This window comes from Typopeltis vanoorti, chromosome 18 (genome assembly GCF_054136105.1).
Source record: "Typopeltis vanoorti isolate ZY-2024b chromosome 18, IOZ_Tvanoo_1.0, whole genome shotgun sequence".
In the NCBI taxonomy this organism is placed as follows: domain Eukaryota; kingdom Metazoa; phylum Arthropoda; class Arachnida; order Uropygi; family Thelyphonidae; genus Typopeltis; species Typopeltis vanoorti.
The window spans coordinates 108,867,211-108,890,966 of record NC_143566.1 but is presented as its reverse complement, the minus strand read 5'-3'; the positions used below and the strand labels follow the sequence as shown (position 1 = coordinate 108,890,966).

At 36.3% G+C, this 23,756-nt stretch overlaps 1 protein-coding gene across 3 annotated transcripts in view; it reads left to right on the top strand.

Moving 5' to 3' along the window:
- Positions 1 to 23,231, top strand: part of LOC150097051 (uncharacterized) — a 37,087-nt gene extending 13,856 nt beyond the window's left edge. For all 3 annotated transcript variants that reach the window (XM_090408746.1, XM_090408743.1, XM_090408744.1), the window contains exons 2-3: positions 12,173 to 12,378; positions 22,705 to 23,231. In XM_090408746.1, the coding sequence (XP_090264872.1) occupies positions 12,174 to 12,378; positions 22,705 to 23,120 (621 nt within the window). In that variant the 5' untranslated portion in view covers position 12,173 and the 3' untranslated portion in view covers positions 23,121 to 23,231. The remainder of the gene's footprint in view (positions 1 to 12,172; positions 12,379 to 22,704) is intronic.
- The last annotated feature ends 525 nt before the right edge of the window (positions 23,232 to 23,756 follow it).

Genomic DNA, 23,756 nt, shown 5'->3' with positions numbered 1-23,756 from the left:
AAACATCGAAACTGACCATTAAGTCAACATGGCAGAGGTCTTGTATACTGGACTTAAAATGGGCTGAGTTTCTGATATATATGATGAGGTATTGCCAGTAGTACAGGAAAGCACTCTGGTTAAATGTTTTACTAGTTTGTAGGTGGGGTGAGTCTATACCATCTACAATTGGGCATATGGACTTTCAAAAATCCATAAAATTCATTATGGATTTTTGGAAGTCCATAAATATGGGGGGGTCTGGAATGGTAGGATTTTAATTTGTTGGTTACTTCTGCCAGCCAGGACGTAACATTTTTTAGTAGTCTATGGACAGTTGTAATCTGTGTATGGATGGGATCATAATTTAGTAGGCAGTAGGTGGATTGGTCTTTAAGAAGGGTGGTCATTTTTTATTAATATAATCCATAAGGTTTAAAATGACAGCAGCATTGCCCTTGTCTTCTTTCAAGATTATTTATTTATTTATTTTTTTTTTTGTTATTTCTTAGATGTAGAAAGGCTTTATATTCTATGTTGGGCAGGTTGCTTGCAGGAGGTTTCGCTTGTAATAGCACGTTAGCTACATCAAGCCTAATATTGTTGCCTCACTGTGGTAAGGTTGTAGATTCCACACTCGATCTGGATCATGAAATCTTTGGCTAGTATGTGTCTAGGTGTGATGGTGAAGGTTTGGCTGCAGCTGAATGTGTTGATGGTGTCTGCTTCGAGGATAATGGTGGATAGATTAATCACATTGTTTTCAGGCAGCCTTGGAGACATTGGTTACTTTTTTTTTGTTAAATTTTCAAATTTTTGATATAATGGTTAACATTCATTACAGATCATGTCAAATGAAGAAGAGTAATGGACTATACTCTCATCAGCAGAATTATGGATAGGATTTCAGGGTGAGGGAAAGTCACTAATGTATAGGAGGAAAGGTGTGGTGACAAACATGATCCTGGGGTTCCTCAGTATTGATTTCCCTCTCTGGATAAAGTCAGAGAGAAAGAGAGAGAGAACCCATATACTATAACATGCACTGAATGACCAGAAAGGAAACTGCCGATCCAATTGTAAAAGCCACCTTGTCAACACTACAACTGAAGGTGGACCATCTTATAGTCTGCTTTCAGTTTTAGCTTGATAAGGCCTCCATGTCAGACCTAATCAAATGCATTGGGAACAACTATGTGAGTTTCTCGAAATCTCTCCATAGCTTGTAGCCAAAGGTGAGTCAAGTTGTTGACTATGGAATCTGCTGTGGAATGAAAATGGCAGAATCCCTACTGATGAACACTAATTAATTGGCAAAACCTTCAGGTAGTAAAGAAGTTAGCTGTTGATGATCTTCTCCAGTTAATGAGAGGGTTGATATATAGCAATGAGATAATATATATATTCCTTTTTAGAAATGCTATGAATATAGCTGGATATAATTGTTATTTGGATATACTGGATACTCATCTGCAGGCCAGATGATGACTGTTCAAATAAGCATTATATAGAATGAGTATTAATTCTGGAGCTCAAATTTTGAGCACAGCTCAGGGGGAAAGAGAGATACACTATGAAAAAACAATGAAAAAACTAATTTATAATAAAAATGATTATTTTTCAACATAATCTTCCTTAAGACTAATACATTTATTCCAGTGATGCTCCAACACCATTATCCCATCCCCCCTGTAGTGGTTCTCAGTAAGATCTGCAAACATACCCCTCTACAGCTGAAATCTCGGATGTTTCAACATTTCATAGTGCAGATCCCTTAATTTTCCCATTGCCAAAACACCTCTCTAGGCAGGTGCATTGTCCTGATGAAAGATGATTTTTTTCTTCTGCCAACCAGGTCTTTTCTCACGCATTTTTTCGTCTAGTCTGGTTAAAATATCGGAATAATATTTCCCTGGTTATTGCTTTACCCTTTTCAAGATAACTAATAAACAGAATGTCTTTAGCATCCCAAAACACCGATGCCATGACCTTTCCTGCTGATGGAACCAACTTTCTCTTCTTTGCTGCTGACCAGCCGGCTTCTGTACACTGTTTTGACTGCTGTTTGTATTCTGGTGAATCCAAGTCTCATCCATAGTAATAAATCGACACACAAAATCTATTTTATTCTTGTTAAAACGCTCCAAGCACTGTTCAGAGATTTTCATGCGAATGTGTTTTTGATCTGCTGCAAGCAAACGTAGCACCCATCTTGCACAAAGTGTTTTCATTAGCAATTCTTCATGCAAAATATATCCTACACGTTCTTTTGAAATGCTTATAGTCTCAGCAATTTCATGCACTTTTAATTGCCGGTCATCCAATACCATATTATTACTATTATTATTCAGGCCTCCGTGGAGTCAAAAGACTCATCGCAGGAGGCCCTTCCTAGGAAAGTCTATCATACCACTCCTTGAACTCATTGACCGTTCTCGCTCACCCCTTTATCAGGCAATGCATCCACTGTTCAACCACCCTCCATGCAAAGAAACCACTCCTCTCCCTCTTGCTCACAGCTTCCTTTCGTAACTTCCAGGGATGGCCCCTTGTCATCACTCCTTCCAGCTGTTCAACCAAGCAAAAGAACTCCCCGGTGTCAACCCTGTAACCACCTCTCAACAGTTTAAAAGTCTCAATCATATCACCTCTCATTCTTATATTCACCCACCATTGTACAGTCCTGAAACCATCTTTGTTATCTACCTCTGTACCCTTTCCACAGTTAATTTATCTCCTTCAAATCCTGGGAACCAAATTTGATAACAATAGTCTAAGTGTGATCTGATCAGGGTCTTATACAATGGAATGATAACGCTTTTATCTTTGCAGGTCAGCATTCTTCTCAGTATTTCAAAATCCTCTGTGTTACCTTCACCACCTTTGCAATATGTCCCCTGAATTTCAGGTTTCTATCAACCATCAACCCCAGATCTCTTGTCTCCCCCTACTTCCTCCAGTACAACTCCTCCAATAGAGTATGAAGTGTCCCAAACTTCAAGTCCTTAAATTTGCTGAATTAAACCGAAACCCCCATTCATTTGCCTATCTGTCTAGTTTATTCAAATCCTCTTGCAGGGCTACCACATCTGCACTCTTACTAATAACCTTTCCCAGCTTCACATCATCTGCAAACAACTGAATATCCCCCTACAATCCACTGTCAATGTCATTGATATAAAGGTTAAGCAATATAGGTCCCGGTACTGAGCCCTGTGGGACCCCACTTGTAACCTTTTGCCTCCTTGAAACTGCCCCACCATACACAACTCTCAGATACCTTTTGAACAGCCAATCCTGAATCCAGTTCACCAACCTGACATCCAAAGCCATGTGCTGCAACTTAAATATCAGCTTATTATGTGGCACCTTGTCAAATGCCTTTGCTAAATCCAAGAAAATGGCAGTATACGCCTTTCCCTCATCAACTGCTCTTGTAACTTTATTATAAAAGGCTAGCATATTACAAACAAGAGTGCCCCTTAACAAATCCATGTTGACTCTCACAGATAATGTTACCCTCATATGTCCAATGCTTGTATACGGTCCCTCACTAATTTCTCCAAAATCTTAACTATTGATGACACAAACTGGCCTATAATTAGACACTTCTGCTACTGCCCTTATTCAGTGGCACTATCTTACCTTTCTTCCATTCCATGGGCACCTTTCCAATAGTTAGACTTTCATTGAAAAGCCAAGTCAAAGGAGCTGTCACTTCTTTAGCACATTCTCTCAAAACTCATGGTGAAATACCATCCAGTCCCACAGCTTTACTGACATCCAGAGTACTCAGTATCTGCACACACACACTCTCCTCCTGCACCTCTAAACCATCGAACCTGCCCTATCCATCTAGTATTAAAATTTACTCCTCCAAGATGAAATATTCCAGTAAAGTGCTCATTAAACAATTCCACTATGTCCTCTGCATCAGTCACTCTATTCCCATTTTTCTCCCACAATGTCATTCTTCCACAATCATTTCTCCTCCTACTGGCCACATAGCTAAAAAAAATTCCCTAGGATTTTCTTTCGATCTCAGGGCCAATTTCTTCTCATATTCCAGTTTTGCCTTCCTTACCATACTAGTCACTCTCCTAGCCTGTGTCTTATTCTTCATGCATCCGCTCTTTACCTGTCTTCCATAGCCTCTTTTTCACATGCAGTTCCTGTTTAATATTGTTTGTCATCCAGTTTACACCGAATTGTGTCCTCTTCTTCACTTGTGGAATACAGCTTACTGTTGCTGCTAACAAATATTCCTTCACAATTTCCCAAGCACTAATGATATCCCAGCCTTCCAATTCCTGCCTCCATGAAACTTCCCCAAGTTGATATCTAAGACTATTGTAATCACCTGCCTTATAATTCCACATACGTCTCTTTGATACTCCTGCGTGTCTATTCGTCTTCCAAGTCAAAACCACATGTCACTCTCTCCAACTGGTGGGAGAGATGTCATCTCAGTTATTATCAACTCTTCTGATGATATGAACAAATCCAAAACTTTTGAACCTCTTGTTCCCTCTATTACATGTTGCCTAAGACATTTGTCCTCCAGAATTCTAGAAATTCCATTCCCTTATTGCTACATGTGTCTTTCTCTCCCCAATTTATACTGCTGTAGTTAAAATCTCCCATAACAATCATTCTTCTTGCACTTGCCAATCTCTACTGTCTAAACATCTCCTGGTCCCCAACCTCTGTGCTCCTTGGTTTGTAGCAACACCCCACTAAATATCCTGTCTTGCCCATGCACTTGATCAGTGTGCTCCTTGGTTTGTAGCAGCACCCCACTAAATATTCTGTCTTTCCCACACACTTGATATCAATGATTTCTGGTGTTGTTACACTTTTTTGGACGTCCTTCACGTGGATTGGTATGGTCTTTAAGTATTGGTACTTCAAGGCTGGTACAGTCATGTTTAAACTCGGCAGCCCATTTCTTGATTGTTGAAAACGAAGGAGAAGAGTGCCCATAAACGTTTATGAACTTAGAATGAATTTCTTTTGGTGTTAAACCTTCTTTTACAAAGAATTTTATAACCTCATGATATTCAATTTTATCCATTTCAAGGGATACAGACAACACTTTTGCTTCAGACAGCTGTATAAGACAAACTATTTGATAGAATGACTTTCAATTTCACGTGGATGCTTAAGACAGATATACCAACTTGGAAAAAAAAATCTTGCCGATAATGTTGCCATCTATGGTCGAGACCGAGAACTTTTCAGACCACCCTCATAGATAGATAGATAGATGTTGCAGGCTATAGTGGTTTGGACTGAGTACAAAGCTGAGGTTTCATATGAGCTATTTGCATTCTGTTGAATTATTATCTGGGATGTTGGAGAACCAAGGCTTGGACTGTGGTTGAGGGTTTGCATAGAGTGTCGGATGAAGATCCATATTCCAGCATGGATTTTATCAATGTTAGATTATAAAAGTAGAAACAGTAATCCTAACAGAAAAGATGTATTGGAATAATAGAAGCTATCCCAATTGGTACCATACACTACCTGATCAAAAATATCTAGCTATCCCTTCATAGTAGTCGACATGGCTATACACATTTACAACCATAGCTCATATGAGTATAAAAGGTTTTTATACTCGTATGAGCATAAAATTAACATTTAACACAATTAACAGTAAATTGGACCATACTGAAGAGCTCAGTTCAATCAAAATCTTGCACTTCATACAGTGAAGTGTAAGATTTTGGAATTATTTTAAAAGAAATGAAGTTTATGAAGAATATTTTATGAAGTTTAAAATGAAGTTGCCAGCCTGGTTGGCCGATTTGATAGTGTATCCACTCTCCAGCTAAATGCTGCGGGTTCGAATCCTGCTGTGGGCATGGATGTTTGTGATTGTCTGTGGAAACACCAGTGGTGGTCAGCAGTAGATGGCGTTGGTGTAGGTTGCGGTCAGTTGGTGATTGAATGATGGAGACAGAGTTGTAGAGCAGGTGCCCTCCCTCGATGAGTCCTTGGACTCCCTGGAGGTGTCAAATAATAATAATAAAAACCTTTATTTCAAAAACATCATAATATAACAATATTAAAAGATATCATAGTGCCACTAATCTATAGAGGATTCATAAATCAAATTATTATTATCATCATTATTATTAATCCAGACCTCTAGGGAGTCATACAACTTTTCATGGGAGACCAATTTTAGACAACACATCGTCTATCATACCACTCCTTAACCCATTTACTGTCTGCACATTCACCACTCTATCAGACAATGAATTCCATGGTCTAACTCCATTCAAAAATGCCACTTCTTCCCTTCTACTCATTACCTTTTACAACCTCCAGGGATGGCCTCTAATCCTTGTTCTACTAGATGAAATCACTCTCCTGTACCAATCCTATAAATTCCTCTCAATAGTTTAAATGTCTCATAATCACGTCCCTCCCCTTTTGTCTTATATCCACCAACTCTGCAATTTTTGATGCCCTCAGTCTATCCTCATAACTAACATTGTCAAGTCCTGATATAATTTTTATCCATCCCTGTACCCTCTCCAAGGCTAACTTATTCTTTTAAAATCCTGATGACCAGATCTGGGAACAGTAATCCGTATGTGGCCTGATCAGGGATTCACCACTCTTTTATCTTACTGGTCAACGTCCTTAGTATTGCAGCAATTCTCTGGGTTATCTTCACTACCTTTGCAATATTTGCCCTAAACTTCAAATTTTTATCTGCTATCATCCCAAGATCCCTTGTCTTATCCACTTTCTATAGTATAGATCACCAACAATGTATGTAGCCTCCTATCAGTAGATTCGAAATTTCAGAACCTTTTTCACTTTTATTTTGCTTTAAAATGCAGTATTCCTGTTTTTCAACCAGCTCATTATGGATTCAAATCCTGCCATGGACATGAATGTTTGTGATTATCTTTAGATAGTAGATAAACTTCATTGCCCAGTGTGAGAACATCACCCTGTTCATGGGAGGCCTTGAGTGGCTTAACAAAGATCCAGGTTTGGTCTCTAGAGTAGGGTTTCCAGATTATGTAAAACTATACTATAAAACTACAAATGAAAAAAAAAAAATTATATAAAATTACAAAAATAATTTTAAAAAATCCTTAACTCACCCACAGTACTAATGCACCACAGGTTTATCTTTTGTAGGCAGGAATCACATAAAAAAATTCTACTTTAGTATTTATTTTTTAATGGATTTCTTTTGTTTAGATCAGGGATTCTCAATCTATGGTATGCATACCACTAGTGGTACATGAGCCACTGCCAGGTGGTACGAAAACAGAGTATAAAATAAAAGGGTAAATTAACATATTTTTTTACTCGCAACATGAGTTGAGAATTAAAAATGTATGCACAAATATTTAACAGTTCTACTTAAAATATTTCATGCAACTAAATGAAAACAATTAGATTTTACGTTATCATTAAAAACTTTTGTATAATAATATACAAAAATATGGAAGTTCAATTTGAATTTAATAAGTATTAATCAAATGATAATGACAGAAAGTAACTTGAATATATTTGATCGGACAACAATGGGAAATAGTTTGTTCGTTGTCGTTTGTTTAGCCACGAGCCGCAGTTACAGTTAAGAAAGTAGTGGTGTTAGATTATTGTCTTTGAATGCGAGATTTTATTTGTGAAATTGTCATATTTATATGTAGTTTGTGCCAGAGGATAGAAACCGGAACATGAATAAGTGGTTAATGAGTGGGTCCTCAAAAAGATCGAAGGGAGAAATGCGGGGGAAACAATTCTTCTCTGCCAGAAGCCACTACTTTGAATCCTAACCAACCGACAGAGGACATCATTGTATGAGAATGCAACACAAAGCCCCATACAGCACAACATAAATATAATCTTAGTTATTTATCATATGGTTTCACATATATTGAAGAAGAAACTGCACCTCCCCCAGTGTGTGATTTGTTACGAAATGCTATCAAACCATTCGATGAAGCCCTCCTTTCGTAAACGTCATTTTGAAACCAAGCATGGCGATTTAAAACACAAACCTTTGGAATATTTTGAGAGAAAACTATCCGATTTGTCAGCAAGGAAAAAACAAATATCCTCATTTGCAGGATTTAACAAGAAGGCTCTGGAGGCATCATATGAAGTCAGTTTAAATAGCTAACGCAGGAAAACCTCACATGATCGGAGAGTCATTAATATTACCAGCAGCTACAGATATGGTTAGAATAATTTTTGGGGAAAATGATTCCATTGGATAATGGAATCATTTCAAGCGAAACAACTTGAAATGATTCCATTATTCAATGACACCATATCACGAAGAATTTTAGATTTGTCTTCAAATGTTAAGGAGCAGTTAATAGAAAAAGTTCAGGCTAGTAAATATTTTTCCATACAATTGGATGAAACTACTGACATTACCAGCATGGCCCATCTTCTTACATATATAAGATTTATAGATGGGAAAACAGTGAAGGAAGAGTTCTTGTTTTGTGAACCACTGCCTTCTCAAACAACCTCAAATGAAATATTTTCAAAATTAGACCAATTTATGAAAATGAATGATATAGAATGGAATAAATGTGTTGGTGTTTGTTCTGATGGAGCACGTGAAATGGTTGGGAAACAGTGGTGTTGTTGCGAAAATTAAAGAAGTAGCTCCACAAACAAAATTTGTACATTGTAGCATTCATCATGAGGCTTTAGCTGCAAGAAATATGCCTATTGCTCTGAAGGTAGTTTTGAATGAAAGTGTGAGAATTGTTAACTTCATTAAGTCCAGAGCTATGAATTCATGACTATTTTCCATTTTGTGCAATGAAGTGGGTGCTGAACGTGATTCTCTTTTACTTCACACCAAAGTTAGGTGGCTGTCGAGAGCAAATGTATTGAGCTGCCAGTTTGAACTTCGTTCAGAAGTGCAGGTTTTTCTCTCTGACAAATCCTCAGACTCAGACGTGAATTATTTCACTGATGAACTGTGGCTTGCCCAGTTGGCTTACCTGGCAGATTTATTTTGCCACCTCAACCAGCTGAACATGAGCTTGCAGGGTGCGCGTACTTCCTTATTCTTGGTACAGGATAAAACTATGGCTCTCAGGAAAAAACTTGGCTTCATCATTAAAGAAATCGATACAGGAAATACATGTTCCTTTCCATTGTTCAATGCTTGCTTTCTTAACTGAGAATGAAATTCTTCTTCGTTGTGAACTGGCAGTGAATATGAAGAAGCATTCATTTTTCATTTTCGAAATTATGGATTCTACAACTGTATTAAAATAACTCTTTTTATTATCCTGACGTTTCGATCTACATATCAAGATCATCATCTGGAGCATACATAAATATACAAGACAAGCTGCATTACATTTCAAACTGAAAGCTAGAGAAACAATGATTTGATCACATGCTACTCACTGGCATGACCTCTAGTGAAAAAAAAAAAAAAATACATCAAGCTAGATTTAATTTATGATTACATGAATAAACATTCTTGCTTACAGATAGTTTTCCTTCCAGTAACAGTGATGTCTTATTTCTATTATTACAATTGTTACTTTTGATTTAAAAATTATTTATAAATTACACCATGAATAAACATTCTTTCTTACAGATTTTTTCTTTAACAGTGATGTCCTATTTTTTAGTATTAAAGTTGTTATTTTAGATTTAGGATCCTGGATTTTCTACAGTTCTATTTATAGTTGTTCTTAGATAGGAAGGATTCGTGGGACGAATATATGCCTTCCATATGTATGGAATTTTTAGACCATCATTATTGTTTAGATTAGGATGGTTGATAATGATCTCACAGGCTTCCTTAAATTTGCGTTCATACCATGTTTTGGTGTGATGTAGACAACTAGTGCTTTTCCAGTTAATTCTATGTAAGGTGTTCAAGGGCATGATCAGAAAGGCCAGCTTCACCATAATTATTATATTTGATGTGTCGTTTATGTTCTTTTTTGTCTGATCGGAATTGTGCGTCCTGTTTCTCCTATGTATGGTATGTTGCAGGTGCAGTAAATACGGTATACTCTAGGGTGGGCCAGCAGAGGAAGTGGGTCTTTGGATGAGTTGAGTAAGCTTTTTAATTTTGCAGAAGGTTTAAAGGTGACTTTGAGGTTGTATTTTTGTAGTACTCTGTTTATTTTGTCTGATGTCCCTTTAATGTAGGGAATGGTTATAGTGTTATTGTATTATTATTATATTATTATTGGTTATAATTTTATTGTATTAAAACTATAACCATTCCCTACATTAAAGGGACATCAGACAAAATAAATCGAGTACTATAAAAATACAACCTCAAAGCCACCTTTAAACCTCCTGCAAAATTAAAAAGCTTACTCATTTCATCCAAAGACCCACTCCCTCTGCTGGCCCACCCTGGAGTATACCGTATTTACTGCAACTGCAATATACCATACATAGGAGAAACAGGACGCACAATTCCGATCAGACAAAAAAGAACATAAACGACACATCAAATATAATAATTATGGTGAAGCTGGCCTTTCTGATCATGCCCTTGAACACCTTACATAGAATTGACTGGAAAAGCACTAGTTGTCTACATCACACCAAAACATGGTATGAACGCAAATTTAAGGAAGCCTGTGAGATCATTATCAACCATCCTAATCTAAACAATAATGATGGTCTAAAAATTCCATACATATGGAAGGCATATATTCGTCCCACGAATCCTTCCTATCTAAGAACAACTATAAATAGAACTGTAGAAAATCCAGGATCCTAAATCTAAAATAACAACTTTAATACTAAAAAATAGGACATCACTGTTAAAGAAAAAATCTGTAAGAAAGAATGTTTATTCATGGTGTAATTTATAAATAATTTTTAAATCAAAAATAACAATCGTAATAATAGAAATAAGACATCACTGTTACTGGAAGGAAAACTATCTCTAAGCAAGAATGTTTATTCATGCAATCCTAAATTAAATCTAGCTTGATGTATTTTTTTTTTTTTTCACTAAAGGTCATGCCAGTAAGTAGCATGTGATCAAATCATTGTTTCTCTAGCTTTCAGTTTGAAATGTAATGCAGCTTCTTGTATATTTATGTATGCTCCAGATGATGATATTGATAGGAAGATTGAAACGTCGCTATAATAAAAAGAGTTTTTTTAACACAGTTGTGGAATCCATAATTTCAAAAATGAATGCTGATCGCCGTGTAACACTAAAAGAAAGAATATGAAGAAGCATCTTGGAAGTCTAATCACAGATTTCAAGGAATACTTCCCTGAAAACCTGGTTTCAGAATTTTTGATTAGAAAGGAAACTGTGAGCAAGAGGGTGAGGAGTGGTTTCTTTGCATGGGAGGTGGTTGAACTGTGGAATGCATTGCCTGATGGAGTGGTGAGAGTGAGAACGGTCAAAGAGTTTAAGGAGTGGTATGATAGACCTTGTGTTTCTTAGGGGGGGACCTCCCCTCGATGAGTCTTGACAGAGTTTATGATCTTAGGAAGGACCTCCCACGATGAGTCTTTTGACTCCATGGAGGCCTGAATAATAATAATAATAATAATAATAATAATAATAATAAATTTCTGTTGGTGTTTGCAACTACTTACCTTTGTGAATGTGGGTTTTCTTCTCTCATTTATATCAAAAACAAGTACAGGAATAAGTTGAATGTTGAACCTGATTTAAGACTCAAATTAAGTCAATTGAAACCAGACATTTAAGAAGCTGTGTTTAGCTAAACAAGCACAACCTTCACACTGAAACAAGAATGTGAGTTCTGTAATTAAAAAATATGTTACATTTAGCTTGTACTGATTGTAAGTTTATTTGAGAACTGGAGTACCATTATCAGGAATATGTGTTGTCAAAATTTGTTTATATCTTCACTCATTATTATTTTAATTTTTAAAAATTGTACATTTTACAGAACAATCCATTAAATAGATTCAAAGAGTATCTATTTCTCCAATAAATATCTGAATAAAATAATAAATAACTAAATAAATCACTAGTATTGTAGAGAAATGCTTATTTTGCCCCTGGGACCAACAAATCACATTTTTCCAGAATAAATTTGCTTACTGGTACATCTAATATCCTGAATTAAATATAGTGGTATGCCACTGGAAAAGGTTGAGAACCCCTGATTTAGATATTGATAAATATGGAAATAATATCAAATTCTTGAAATCCGTTTAATAGGATGATTCGGCAGTGGTCAACTTCAGTGTCTGATGCAGTTTTAGCAGTGAGTGCTATACTAGCAGCATGGCAACTTCATCAGTTTTCTTCCACTTGGTATGTGCATATATTAGCCTCATCTACTCCTGTATGGGATACCCCATTATTTGGGATATTTGGCTTCCTTAGTATTGCTGTAGCTGCCATCCTGGGAGTATTTCGGTTTGGTAAAGTAATTTTTGTTGTTGATGTTGTTTCGGCTATAGTTTGAACAAAAATATATGATATTTGAAATATTATTGTGTATATAAGTAATTAGATTATTCCATCCAGGCAACAGATGTTTAAACTGTTTGGCTCTCTCAGGCAAAGAATTCCATGCACTGCCACTCTCTATGCAAAAAAAAAAAAAAAAAAAAACATTCACTTATGAAACTTCAGACATATCAGTTGGTAAGGAGTTGTTACCAAGTTAATGTGGAAGAAATTTTTCATAGAACAAGAGGCCTTCTCTGGAAATAAGGAAAGGGAGTAAGGAGCAGGTTCTTTGCATGGAAAGTGGTTGATGAGTGGAATGCATTGCCTGAGAGTGTGTGTGTATGGTTAATGCAGACACATCGAATCAGTTTAAAGCATGGTTTCATGATATTTGTGTGTGACAGTGTGTACCTTCTGCAATAAGTTTTTCAACTCCATGGAGGTCTGATATTAATAATAATTACTCCACAACTTCCGGGAGGTCATCCTTGGAAGCTGCACAGGGGAGTCGAGTTCTTTGCCCTTTTACCTTATTCAGCTCTTTGAAAAATCTTCCAGTGTCTGATAAATGCATCTCTACAGCTCAAATGGCTTATTCATATCAACCATTCATCTTCTACCTAACAAACTCTAGATTACATGCTTTCAGTCTGTCCTCATAGACAAGACTGCAGAGTCCTAATATAATTTCTGTTGCCTTTGCGCCTTCTCTAAAGGTTTATTCATTCAATCTCTTCAAATACCAGTGACTAGATATAAGCACAAATATGGTCTGATCAAGCCTTATACAATGGAAGTACCTCAGTTTTATCTCTCTCTCTGTTCACCAGTGTCTTTAAACTTCAAATTTCTATCCACCATTACATAGTATCCATTGCCTCCACCAATTCCTGTAGTACAATTGCACTTGTACCAGTAGAATATGTATCTCCCGTGCACTGTAGTAACAGTATTGATATAAAAGGTTGACAAGTAATGTCACCAGGATTGATTTGTGGTACCTTCCTTTTCCTGATACACAGTATCTGCCACATGTAGATATTTAATGTCTGTGAGACAGGTCATCCAATCCAATAGCTTGCCATATAATCACATTCATTCTTCTTCTTCTGTAGCTTATCCCACTTAAGTAGGGTCATTGTTTTTAGTGAGTCTCCTCCTGTCTTGGGCTGTAACCACATCCAAGTTCTTCCTCAAGTCCTCCTCCACCAACTCCCTCCATCTCTTCTTTGGATGCTTCCTCCTCCCCTGCACATCCATCTGCTTGACCTTTCTTCCCACATTCTCGTCCTCCATATAAATACATTCATTGTAATTTAAATATCAACTTTTCATGCAGAAACTATCCTGTCAGATACTTTTTTGAAATGAAAAAAAAATAAATGAGAGGAGTATATATACTCCTCTCATCCACTATTTTATATTATTAGAAAAATATGACCAGATTAATAAAACAAAAGCAGGCCTAACATATCCATTCTGACTCCACAAATATTTCCATTTAACATTCATCTGTTTGCTATCTCACTTTGACATAACCCACTCTTTTGGCACTCCCTTTTGTTATTTAGGAGTGCAAAATCGTCATAAAACAAAGAGCTGAATTGAATCTCTTCAATTTTGATAACAGAATTGATGCTACTTTCCTTCATATTTGATCCATAGAGATGATGAATGATTGAGGATAGCATGTACTTTTTGCCTTATATGCTGCTTGGAAAGAAGTCAACAGACTCCCCCCCCATGGGCAAAGTGTATTGTGCCATGTAACTAGTCATGTGCTTTTTATCCAGTATAAATTGGAGGAATATGATGCTCCAAGTCAGAAAAACTGTGCCTGGGTGAAATGGCTGTGAGAAGGGAACTGACAGAGTTTGAAAGAGGAATTGTGATAGTATGCCACGTTGCAGGCCTATCTGTTTGTCAAATTGTTGAAAAATTGGGCCATTCCAAGTCAATAATCAGTGATACCATACTGACATGGTATCACTTCAACATGGATCCTATAGGCCACATTGGTCTGTTTTAGGACCACTGATGTTTAACCTGTATGTTAATGATATTGGGGAAGATTTGGATGGGGATATTCAGTTGTTTATAGACGATGCAAAGTTGGGACGAACTATGAGGAGTAGAGCAGATATTCTGGCCTTACAAGAAGACTTGGATAGATTGATTGAAGATACCAGTTCAATGTTGCAGAATGTGAGGTTTAAAATTTGGGAAACAAAGATGGGATGTAGAATTTATTCTTGGTGGGGATATATTATTGGAGGTGGAGGAAATAAGAGATCTTGGGGTGATGGCAGATAAGGATCTAAAATTTAGCTGACACATTGCCAAAATTGTGAGAACAACACAATGAATTCTGGAAATGATGCAAAGACACTAACATGTAGAAGTTAGGATATTCTTGTTCCTTTGTGTAAGGCCTAGATTAGACCACATATGGACAATTGTGCACAGATTTGGTCACCTTGTTTTCAAAAGGACGGGAAGATGTTAGAAAGGGTACAGAGGTAGTTGACTAAAGTAGTTTCTTATCTCTGGAATGTTGAACATGAGGAAAAGTTGAGAAGGTGCAATTTACAAAGTCAAGTGGATGGGAGAAGAAGGAGTGATGTTGATAGAGACATAGAAGTTGGTAAGGGGTTGTTATAGGATCAGTGTTGAAGAGGTTTTTCATAAAATGTGGGAGATCAGGAGAACAAGAGTTCATCCTTGGAAGATGTATAAGAAGGGTGTGAACAATGGAATGAGAAGCAGATTTTTTGCATACAGAGTTGTGAATGATTGGAATGCCTTGCAGAGTGTGGTGTCTATGGAGAATTTGAATTTGTTTAAGGCAAGGTATGATGAGCTGTGTGTATAACAAAGGGACCTCCTAGATGAGTCTGACTCCATGGGATCTTAGGATAATAATAATAATAACAACAATAAACTGCAAGTGCTACCCACACTCACCGAACGTGATCATAGGGTGCAACAAAGAATAATATGTAAAAGCTGTCAGTTGTCGGCTGAAACATTGAATGCAGAGTTCTGGACATTGACTGGAACACGAATTGGCACCAAAACATTCAAAAAAAGGCTCACAACATGGGTTCCATATTAGAACCGCAATATGAAAGTTCCAATTACCCAAACAAACATGCAGTGTTGTCTTCAGTGGTGTAGAGAATGTTCAGTAGGACATGCACGCTTGGAAATCTGTGCTATGGAGTAACGAATCATACTACAACCTCTACTGAGCAGATGGATGGGTGTGGAAGATGCCCAGTGAACATCTCTTAACAGAGTGTGTAACTCCAACTGTAAAACTCAGAGGTAGCAGTGTGATGGAGTGGTCCTGTTTTTCCTGGTTTGGCCTCAGACCTCTATGGTTCCATGAGCATTGAACTCCGAGGGGTTTCTGAATAATGCCATCCTACTTTTGTAGCATTTCTACAGAACTGATTAGTGTCTCTTTCAGGAAGACTGTGTCATAAGGCTGCTGCTATAACTGCTGGTTTGTGGACATGAACGTTACGACACTTGACTGGCCTCCACAGAACCCCGATCTCAATCCTCTTGAACATCTGTGAGATGAACTGGAGCATCAAATGAGGTGAAGGAATGTCTGCCCCACAACAGTCCAGGTGATTTTGCTATTCAGTGAGTGTGCACTGCACACTTAGCATACCCTGAATATATGCCCTGATATATATATATATATATATATCAGTACTACATATACACAGAGAGAGAGAGAGAGAAAGTTGTAAAAGTTACAGCAAACTAGTGTTTTATGTGGACAGGGGTCATATCTGGAAGTTAAGAGCATGGTGAAGGAATGGAATATGCTGCCAGAGGAAGTATATGAATGAACCCTAGGATTCTGTGGAGACCTAAAACAATAAATAAATAATAATAAAAAAACTTAACACACACACACACACACAATATTCTACCATTTATCTGATCTATCAAGTAGCAGAACTTTCCATTCGTATAACTGAAGTACAATTACATACATGTGTATGGCGCTCACCAGAAGTTGGTTGACATGCAATGGTCAGTTAATTGAAGGATTGTTGATTTGAAGGTCAGATAACCAGTAAATTGATGTATGTATTAAATAAATATTAATGAAATTAATATTTATTTAATACCCAATTAAATAAATATTAATGAAATTAATATTTATTTAATATTTATTTAATATTTATTTAATTAATATTTATTTAATAAATTAAATAAATATTAATGAAATTAATATTTATTTAATATGAAGTATTAGCTCAAATTAATTGAAAAGGGGAGTGAGAGAGAGAATTGGTCTAATTACTCACACTCAGTTATATGATCCATATGTTATTCTGTTCCTAGCAAATAACACTGTGTTTAATACCCAATTTATTGCAAAGCATATACACTGTGTTTAATACCCAATTTATTGCAAAGCAGCCTACACAATGACCAACGTGTAAGACTCCCCCCCGGGGGGGGGGGGGGGGAAGTCTTACACGTTGGTCATTGTGTAGGCTGCTAAAAGTTAAATAAATATTTAATGTGTGACGATATTGTCTAATTTGTAAATTGAGTTACTGTGAGATATTTGAGTGTGGAACACAGTGTTCATTAAATTTCTAAGGCAGTATTACTTTAAATTAATTTAAATTAGTGCTCTGATACAATATGGCGGTGAAAGGTAAATTGTTGCATACGTTAGTGCGAAGTAAAGTGAATGGCATGGATTTTTCAAAAATGGTACAGTGCCATGAATGTAGTATGTATTCATGGGAAGATGTCATGGATGTTTATGTGGAGAGGCTGAATAAGAGTGTGGATATGTAGGGAGTGTGATATTCTGATAGACCATGCACCTTGTATAAATGAGTAAAGAACACGATGCCATAACTGAAATGGTAGTTGAGGAAGATTATGCGAATGTTCAGAAAATGTGTGAAAGTGGTAGTGAGGAAAAAAGTGATTGATGATAAAGTATGCGATAATAATGTTGAAAAACAGAGTGCAATTAAAGGTAAGATGGCAAGCAGGGTTGATGGCAAACATGCTTGTGCAACTGATGATAAGGTAATGAAAAAAATAACGCAAGATTTGAAACTTGAGTTGGTGAAGATGAGGTCAGAGATGAAGCAGACGTGGAGTGAAATGAAGAGAATTGTATATATGTATGGAAGATTGAAGAAGATGGGAATGAATGATGTTGGTATGAAAGAGATAACAAAAGACTCGCAAGTGGCATTGTATGAGGATTTTGTTATTAGACATGTGGTAAATGAGAAGATGCACAAGGTTTGTTTTCCTGGAGGTAAAATGAATAGAGATTGAGGTGTTAGATATGAGTAAGCCAGCAAAAAAGTTGGTAATGGTAGTAGGAACAAATTACTTGACTGGGAACAATCAAAATGTAAAGCTGGCTATGAGGAGATTGTTGAAAAGGATAAAAGATAATTGCATGATTTAAAAGATAGTCAGTGTGTTGCCCAGGTATGACAGTGATGAGATGAGGTGGAGAGCAAGGATCATGAATGATATTTTAGTGGAAATATGTGAAGAGAAAGGGGTGCAGTTTGTTAAAGTGTGAAATGAGTTTGAAGGATGAATTGAACTGTATAAGAGTGATAGACTGCATCTGAATGATTTTTGTGAGTCATTTTTGAGCTATCCTGTTGGAAGGGAGAGTAGTGAATGCAGAGAATGAATCTGGGCAAGTAAAAAGCAGTGTGAAAGAGTAAGAAAGGAGACATTGAAGTGGTAGTTATGAATGAAGAAGTGGGTAGCATGAATGTAGAGAATGAGAGAACAGTTGCACAAGACAAACAGGGAAATGGAGAGATTCATGGTGGACAGGGGAACACAGCATGAGAAAGGTTGATACTCAAAGAGAGAGAGAGAGAGAGAGAGAGAGAGAGAATGAAATGTGTGTAAACAAGAAAGGAATAGGATAGCCTGGGATGTAAGGAGAACAGTTGGATTTGAAGAAAGTTATAGGATGAGTAAGGAGAAAAAGAAATAGCTCAAGGAAAGTGTGGATAAGTCACATCTAATAAGTACTATCAGTGAAACTTATTGATCCAGGAATGAACTGTTTGCATACTAATGCTAGCAATATCAGAAACAAAGGAAATGAAATTAAAGATGTCAGAAAATTAAGGAAATGAAATGAAATAGTTGCATTAATTGAGTTTGTTCACCCAAAAATTGTTGGAATAATTGAGATTGGTTGGATAAAGATGATATCCTAAAATAGAGATGGAAAGGTATGATGTTTTTCATGAAGATAGAAAGGATAAAAAGGAAGGTGGAGTGCTGTTGATGAATGATAGAAAAGGAGTTATGTCCATGCAGGGTAAAGATGCAAAGGGAAAATAGTGACAGCAGTTTTGAGGTAGTATGGTGTGACATCAAGGTGATTATAATGAAATACTTAATCAGATATTGCTATAGACCTGGTAATGTGGAGGGTAGAGACCATGAAATGTATAAGCAAATTAGCTAAGCAAATAGGAAAAGGGTGATCATTATGGGTGATTTTAATTATGGCAATATAAATTGTGATGACGAGATAGCAACCAGAAGTGAAGAAAATGGATTTCTCAAGTTTTTCAGGAATAACTACCTCAGATAGCATGTAACAGAGAGCATATTGAGAATTGAGGCTCTTGGATTTGATGATCGCATTAGAGGATGTCATTATAAATGAGTTGTCAAATCTCCCACTAGTTGGTGAGAGTGATTATTACCTGGGTGGTTGCCAGCAATGTGAGAAAAGGGTATATGTGGAACTACAAAGCTGTAAGCTGTCTCCTGAGAAGCTCCTTGCAGCTGTAGCATGGAATGAGGAGTCAGGTGGAAAGGACAACAATGCTGCTTGGATGCTATTTAACAACTATCTAGTAGAAGCAATGTCTAAATGTATTCCAAGGATCAGAAGGTTAAATAAGGTAGATGTGAAATGGATGAATGATGAGTAATAATCAGTTTCATGAGAGTACAAAGAACAGGAAAGGAGGTTGACTTGGTTGGTGAGAGTAGCAAAAGTACAGAATGAGCAGTTGTTAGCTAATGAAGCCAAAAACCCTGGGAGTTCTTTCAATATGTAGCCAGAAAAAGGGGGGGAAAAGATTATGGCAGGATATATTGATTGTAGAAAATGGTATAAGGACAACTGCTGCAGAGGATATAGTTGAGATATTTAATCAGCAGTTCATAAAGGTCTTTCATCTTTGTCAATGTGTCATCATGGAGTTTGAGAGCAGTGGATAATGAGGAGGAGATACTGACTATGAGGGAGCAAGAGGTATATTTAGAATTGAGCAAACTTCATGTTAATAAGGCTGTGGGACTTGATGATATATAATCACTTATTTTGAAGGAATGTACCAGGGAGTTGACATCTGCCTTGGCATATTTGTTTAATATGAGTTTTACATGGGATCAAATTCCAAAGGAATGGGAGGAAGGGAAGATTGTACTGCTTCAATAAGGGAGGTGACAGAACTCAAGCATCAAATAATATGCATCTGTATATCAGGTGTGGTGGTTAGCCAGGATCCAAAATTGGGTTGAGAACATTGGTGTTATCTTCGATGGAAATATGAATTTGCTAAAGGGAGGTCATGTTTTAGTGATCTACTTACTTATTACAATAAAGTGACAGCTGCATTGGATGAGGGAGATGGCCACACAGTGGTATACTTAGATTTTGCAAAGGCTTTTGATAGATTACCACATGTTAAGTTGATAGTCAAACTGCAGCGAAAGGAAGTTTGATATTAGACTAGTGCATTGGATTGGAAATTGGCTATCTGATAGATATCAGATTTGGTCACCTGGCTTTCATAAGGATGCAGAGATACTGAAAAGGTTCCAGAGGTAATTTCTGGTCTCTTTTTTCATATAGAGAAAAGTTAAGATGATGCAATTTGCAGAGGTAGATAGGAGGAAGAGGGGGTGATATGATAGAGATGTACGAGTTGGTAAAGGGTTGTTGGTGGGAAATTGGGGGGAGAACAAGAGGTCATCCTTGAAAGTTGTATAAGAAGGGTGTTAACAAGGGAATGAGAAACAGGATTTTTTTGTATGAAGAGTTGTGAATTATTGGAATGCATTGTCTGAGAGTCTGGTGCCTACAGAGAATTTGAATGTATTTAAAGGCACAGTATGATAAGCTGTGTGCATGACAAAGGGACCTCCGATGATGAGTCTTTGACTCCATGAGGAGATGTTGAGATAATAATAATTTATAATTAATTATGTAAAGAATATGTATGATAAAACAAAATGTTTTATTAACAATAGTATACAACAAATAAAATTGTAAACGTATGCACCTTTGCAATTTTATTTGTATTTTTTTTTTTAATTTTTTATTTTACTTTTATCGAGACTAGCTACAGGCCCACTGGCAAAGCAACTTTGGAGATTAATCATATGACATGAAGTGAAGTTACTGGATTATCCAGCACTTACAAGAAATTACTTTCAAACATAGGTAAATATAATTCCAAATATATTAGTATCATTACTAGGCCTCACTGAATTCCTCAGGAAATCCTCCATCATACAGACTGCATTATGATTAATATTGTTACATGACATATCCATGGAGTCTAGGGCCTCACAGAAGAGTACCTTACACTGTGAAACCCATGATCTGTCCTACTTAATTCACCACCTGAATGCTAGCTATATAACCTATCATCTACTCCCTGCATTTGTTCTCTGACTCATTTGCCTATATACAGGATGAAAATCACCAAGGTCCTGAGAGGTAAAAAATCCTGCTATTTTCATGTATGTGGTCAGCTTCTTTATCTTTTATTATTGTTATGTTATACAAGCATCTCCATTGAGTCAGAAGACTCACTGTGGGGTGCCCACACTAATCCATTATTCACATAATACCTATCATAACTCTCCCTAATCTCATTCACTGTAAGAGCACTTACAACTCCCTCTGGCAATCCATTCCAATCATTTGCCACTCTCCCAGCAAAAAATTTAGTCTTCATATCCTTATGAGACACACACCCTTACACAACTTTCAGTGGTGACCCTTAATTCTCTCCCTACTCATCATGTAATGAAAAATTTCTTTCATATCAATATTATAAAACCCCTTGAGTTTATATAAGTTTCTACCATGTCCCCTCCTTTCAACCTATCAACTAAAATTTACAAACAACACATCTTTCATCTATCCTCAGAGGGAACATTCCACAGATCTGTCACCATCTTAGTCACTCCTTATTTTTTTCGCTCACAACATCCTTTTCCAGAGACAACTGAGGAAGTCTATATAAAGATTCATGTTGTCACGAAGAGAATCTAAATCATATCCTTTCTACTTGAATGGTGCATCGTCTCTTCATTCTTTCAACTATACTAGGAAGGTGTTTGATTATGTATTATACCTTATCTCAAATTGTCATTGTTGGTACACTCACCTGCTTTATATAGATAGAAAAAATGTACTTCATTGTCTTGCTGAAAACATCATATACCAAGGATAACTTCATTATAATAAAGCATGAATCGAAATATGAAATTGTATTCATTTTTTGTTTATTTAGGTTGTTTTTATTTATATGTGTTGTTTATTTATTTGGCAGTTTTGTTGAGTGAGGGACCACAGACCCGAGAAATATTTAGAATTTCTTTGCAGTTCAAGTATTTAATATTAGCATTCCAGACCTCCATCTGGAGTGACATGACTTATCACAAAAAACCAATCTCTCTAAGACCATGTTATCGATTATATTCAGTGTGAATACATTTACCATTGGTAAATTAGTATTACACTATGGAAATATAAGCTGTAAGAGTTTTGTAATAAAGATTTTATATATATATATATTTTTTTAACAGTGTTATTAAGATACATAAGCTTAAAATTAAAATCAAGTACTTGTACAATACTACACAGGCCTAAGACTGCCTTTGTTGCTGACCTCTGGATAGTCTCTTCCCCCCCTCCTTTTGCTCTATAATGTTTCCTTATCACCTAAATATTCAGATAACAGATCATGTACAAAACTTTTCTGTACAGGTAAGCTTTCTAAGATGCCTTTGTTTTTCCATAAATAGTCTGAGCTCTAACACTCATCTCTAGAGTTGTCTTCATTGATGCTTTGTGTTTGCCAACATTATTTCTAATCATAATGCTGTATGAGTTATTAAGAGTTACATCTAATAAACCAAATTTAATATAAATTCTTTCCTTTTACTGATAGAAAAAATATATACGATAAAAATATTATGTTTTTTTTTTTTTTTTTTTTTTTCAGGTATGGTTGCTCCTCCAGACAAATTAATCTATATTCATCAGCTGGCATCATGGTTTGCAGGATGTGGTGGAATGGCTAGTTTAGCAATCCAGTTCAACTTTATATACAAAAAAAAATTCTTTGGATGGCTTAACCTTCTTGATGCATTAATAGTAATTGTAGCCCCACAGTTTATTTCTGAAAATATGGCTGCCATTCTGGAACGCTTACAGCAGGCTGCAGTTGTTATTTCTATTTGTGTTTTAAGCTTTTATAATCAAAACTGGCATGGCGTTCTTGGTAGTCAGCTTATTGCAATTGCTGGCCTAACTATTGGAACTGAGGGTTTGTTTTTTGGAATACCTGCTGTTGATGCATTTCATTATACTCTTGGTTGTAGTGTGTTCTTATTATCCAGAGCATTAATAAATGCATAAGTAATATGATGTGAAACAAGCAAAGGACCTAATTGTAAACGTTTTGATTTTATCAAATAATGTGTATGATAAATGAAAACTATATGATAAAAGGTGACTTTTTCCTTCCCAGTTTAAGGAATGACTTCAAAATATAACGGCCGTGAAATGCACTGTTATTACTACATTTATAATGAACATATAAATACATTGAGTTAATTATCAGTTTTAAAACAGTTATTGAGAAGGGAAGAAGTAGCAAAGAATACTGTGTAAAAGGGTGATTCGTTTATCAATACCAATCAGGAAATTATGTAATTTTAAATTAGTAGTACATATATATATATATATATATATATATATATATATATATATATATATATGTTCATCTTTTTTTGACTGACTGAAACTGAGAAAACAGATCTTCTTCTTGAGTATTCTGCAAATTGTGCAGGTTCTTCTCTTAGTAGCAAAAACTTTTCTTCCATTCTCTTCTGAGCCTTCTCTTTCAAGGTTGTGTACCTATCTCCATTTAGCATGCCAGCTAGCATTGTTTTCCTTACTCTTCCTCTGAGTCTTTTTCCATCAATGACATCTCTGATGATTCCATTCCCTCTCAGAATATGTCCAATCCAGTTTCCCTTTCTTCTTTTTATC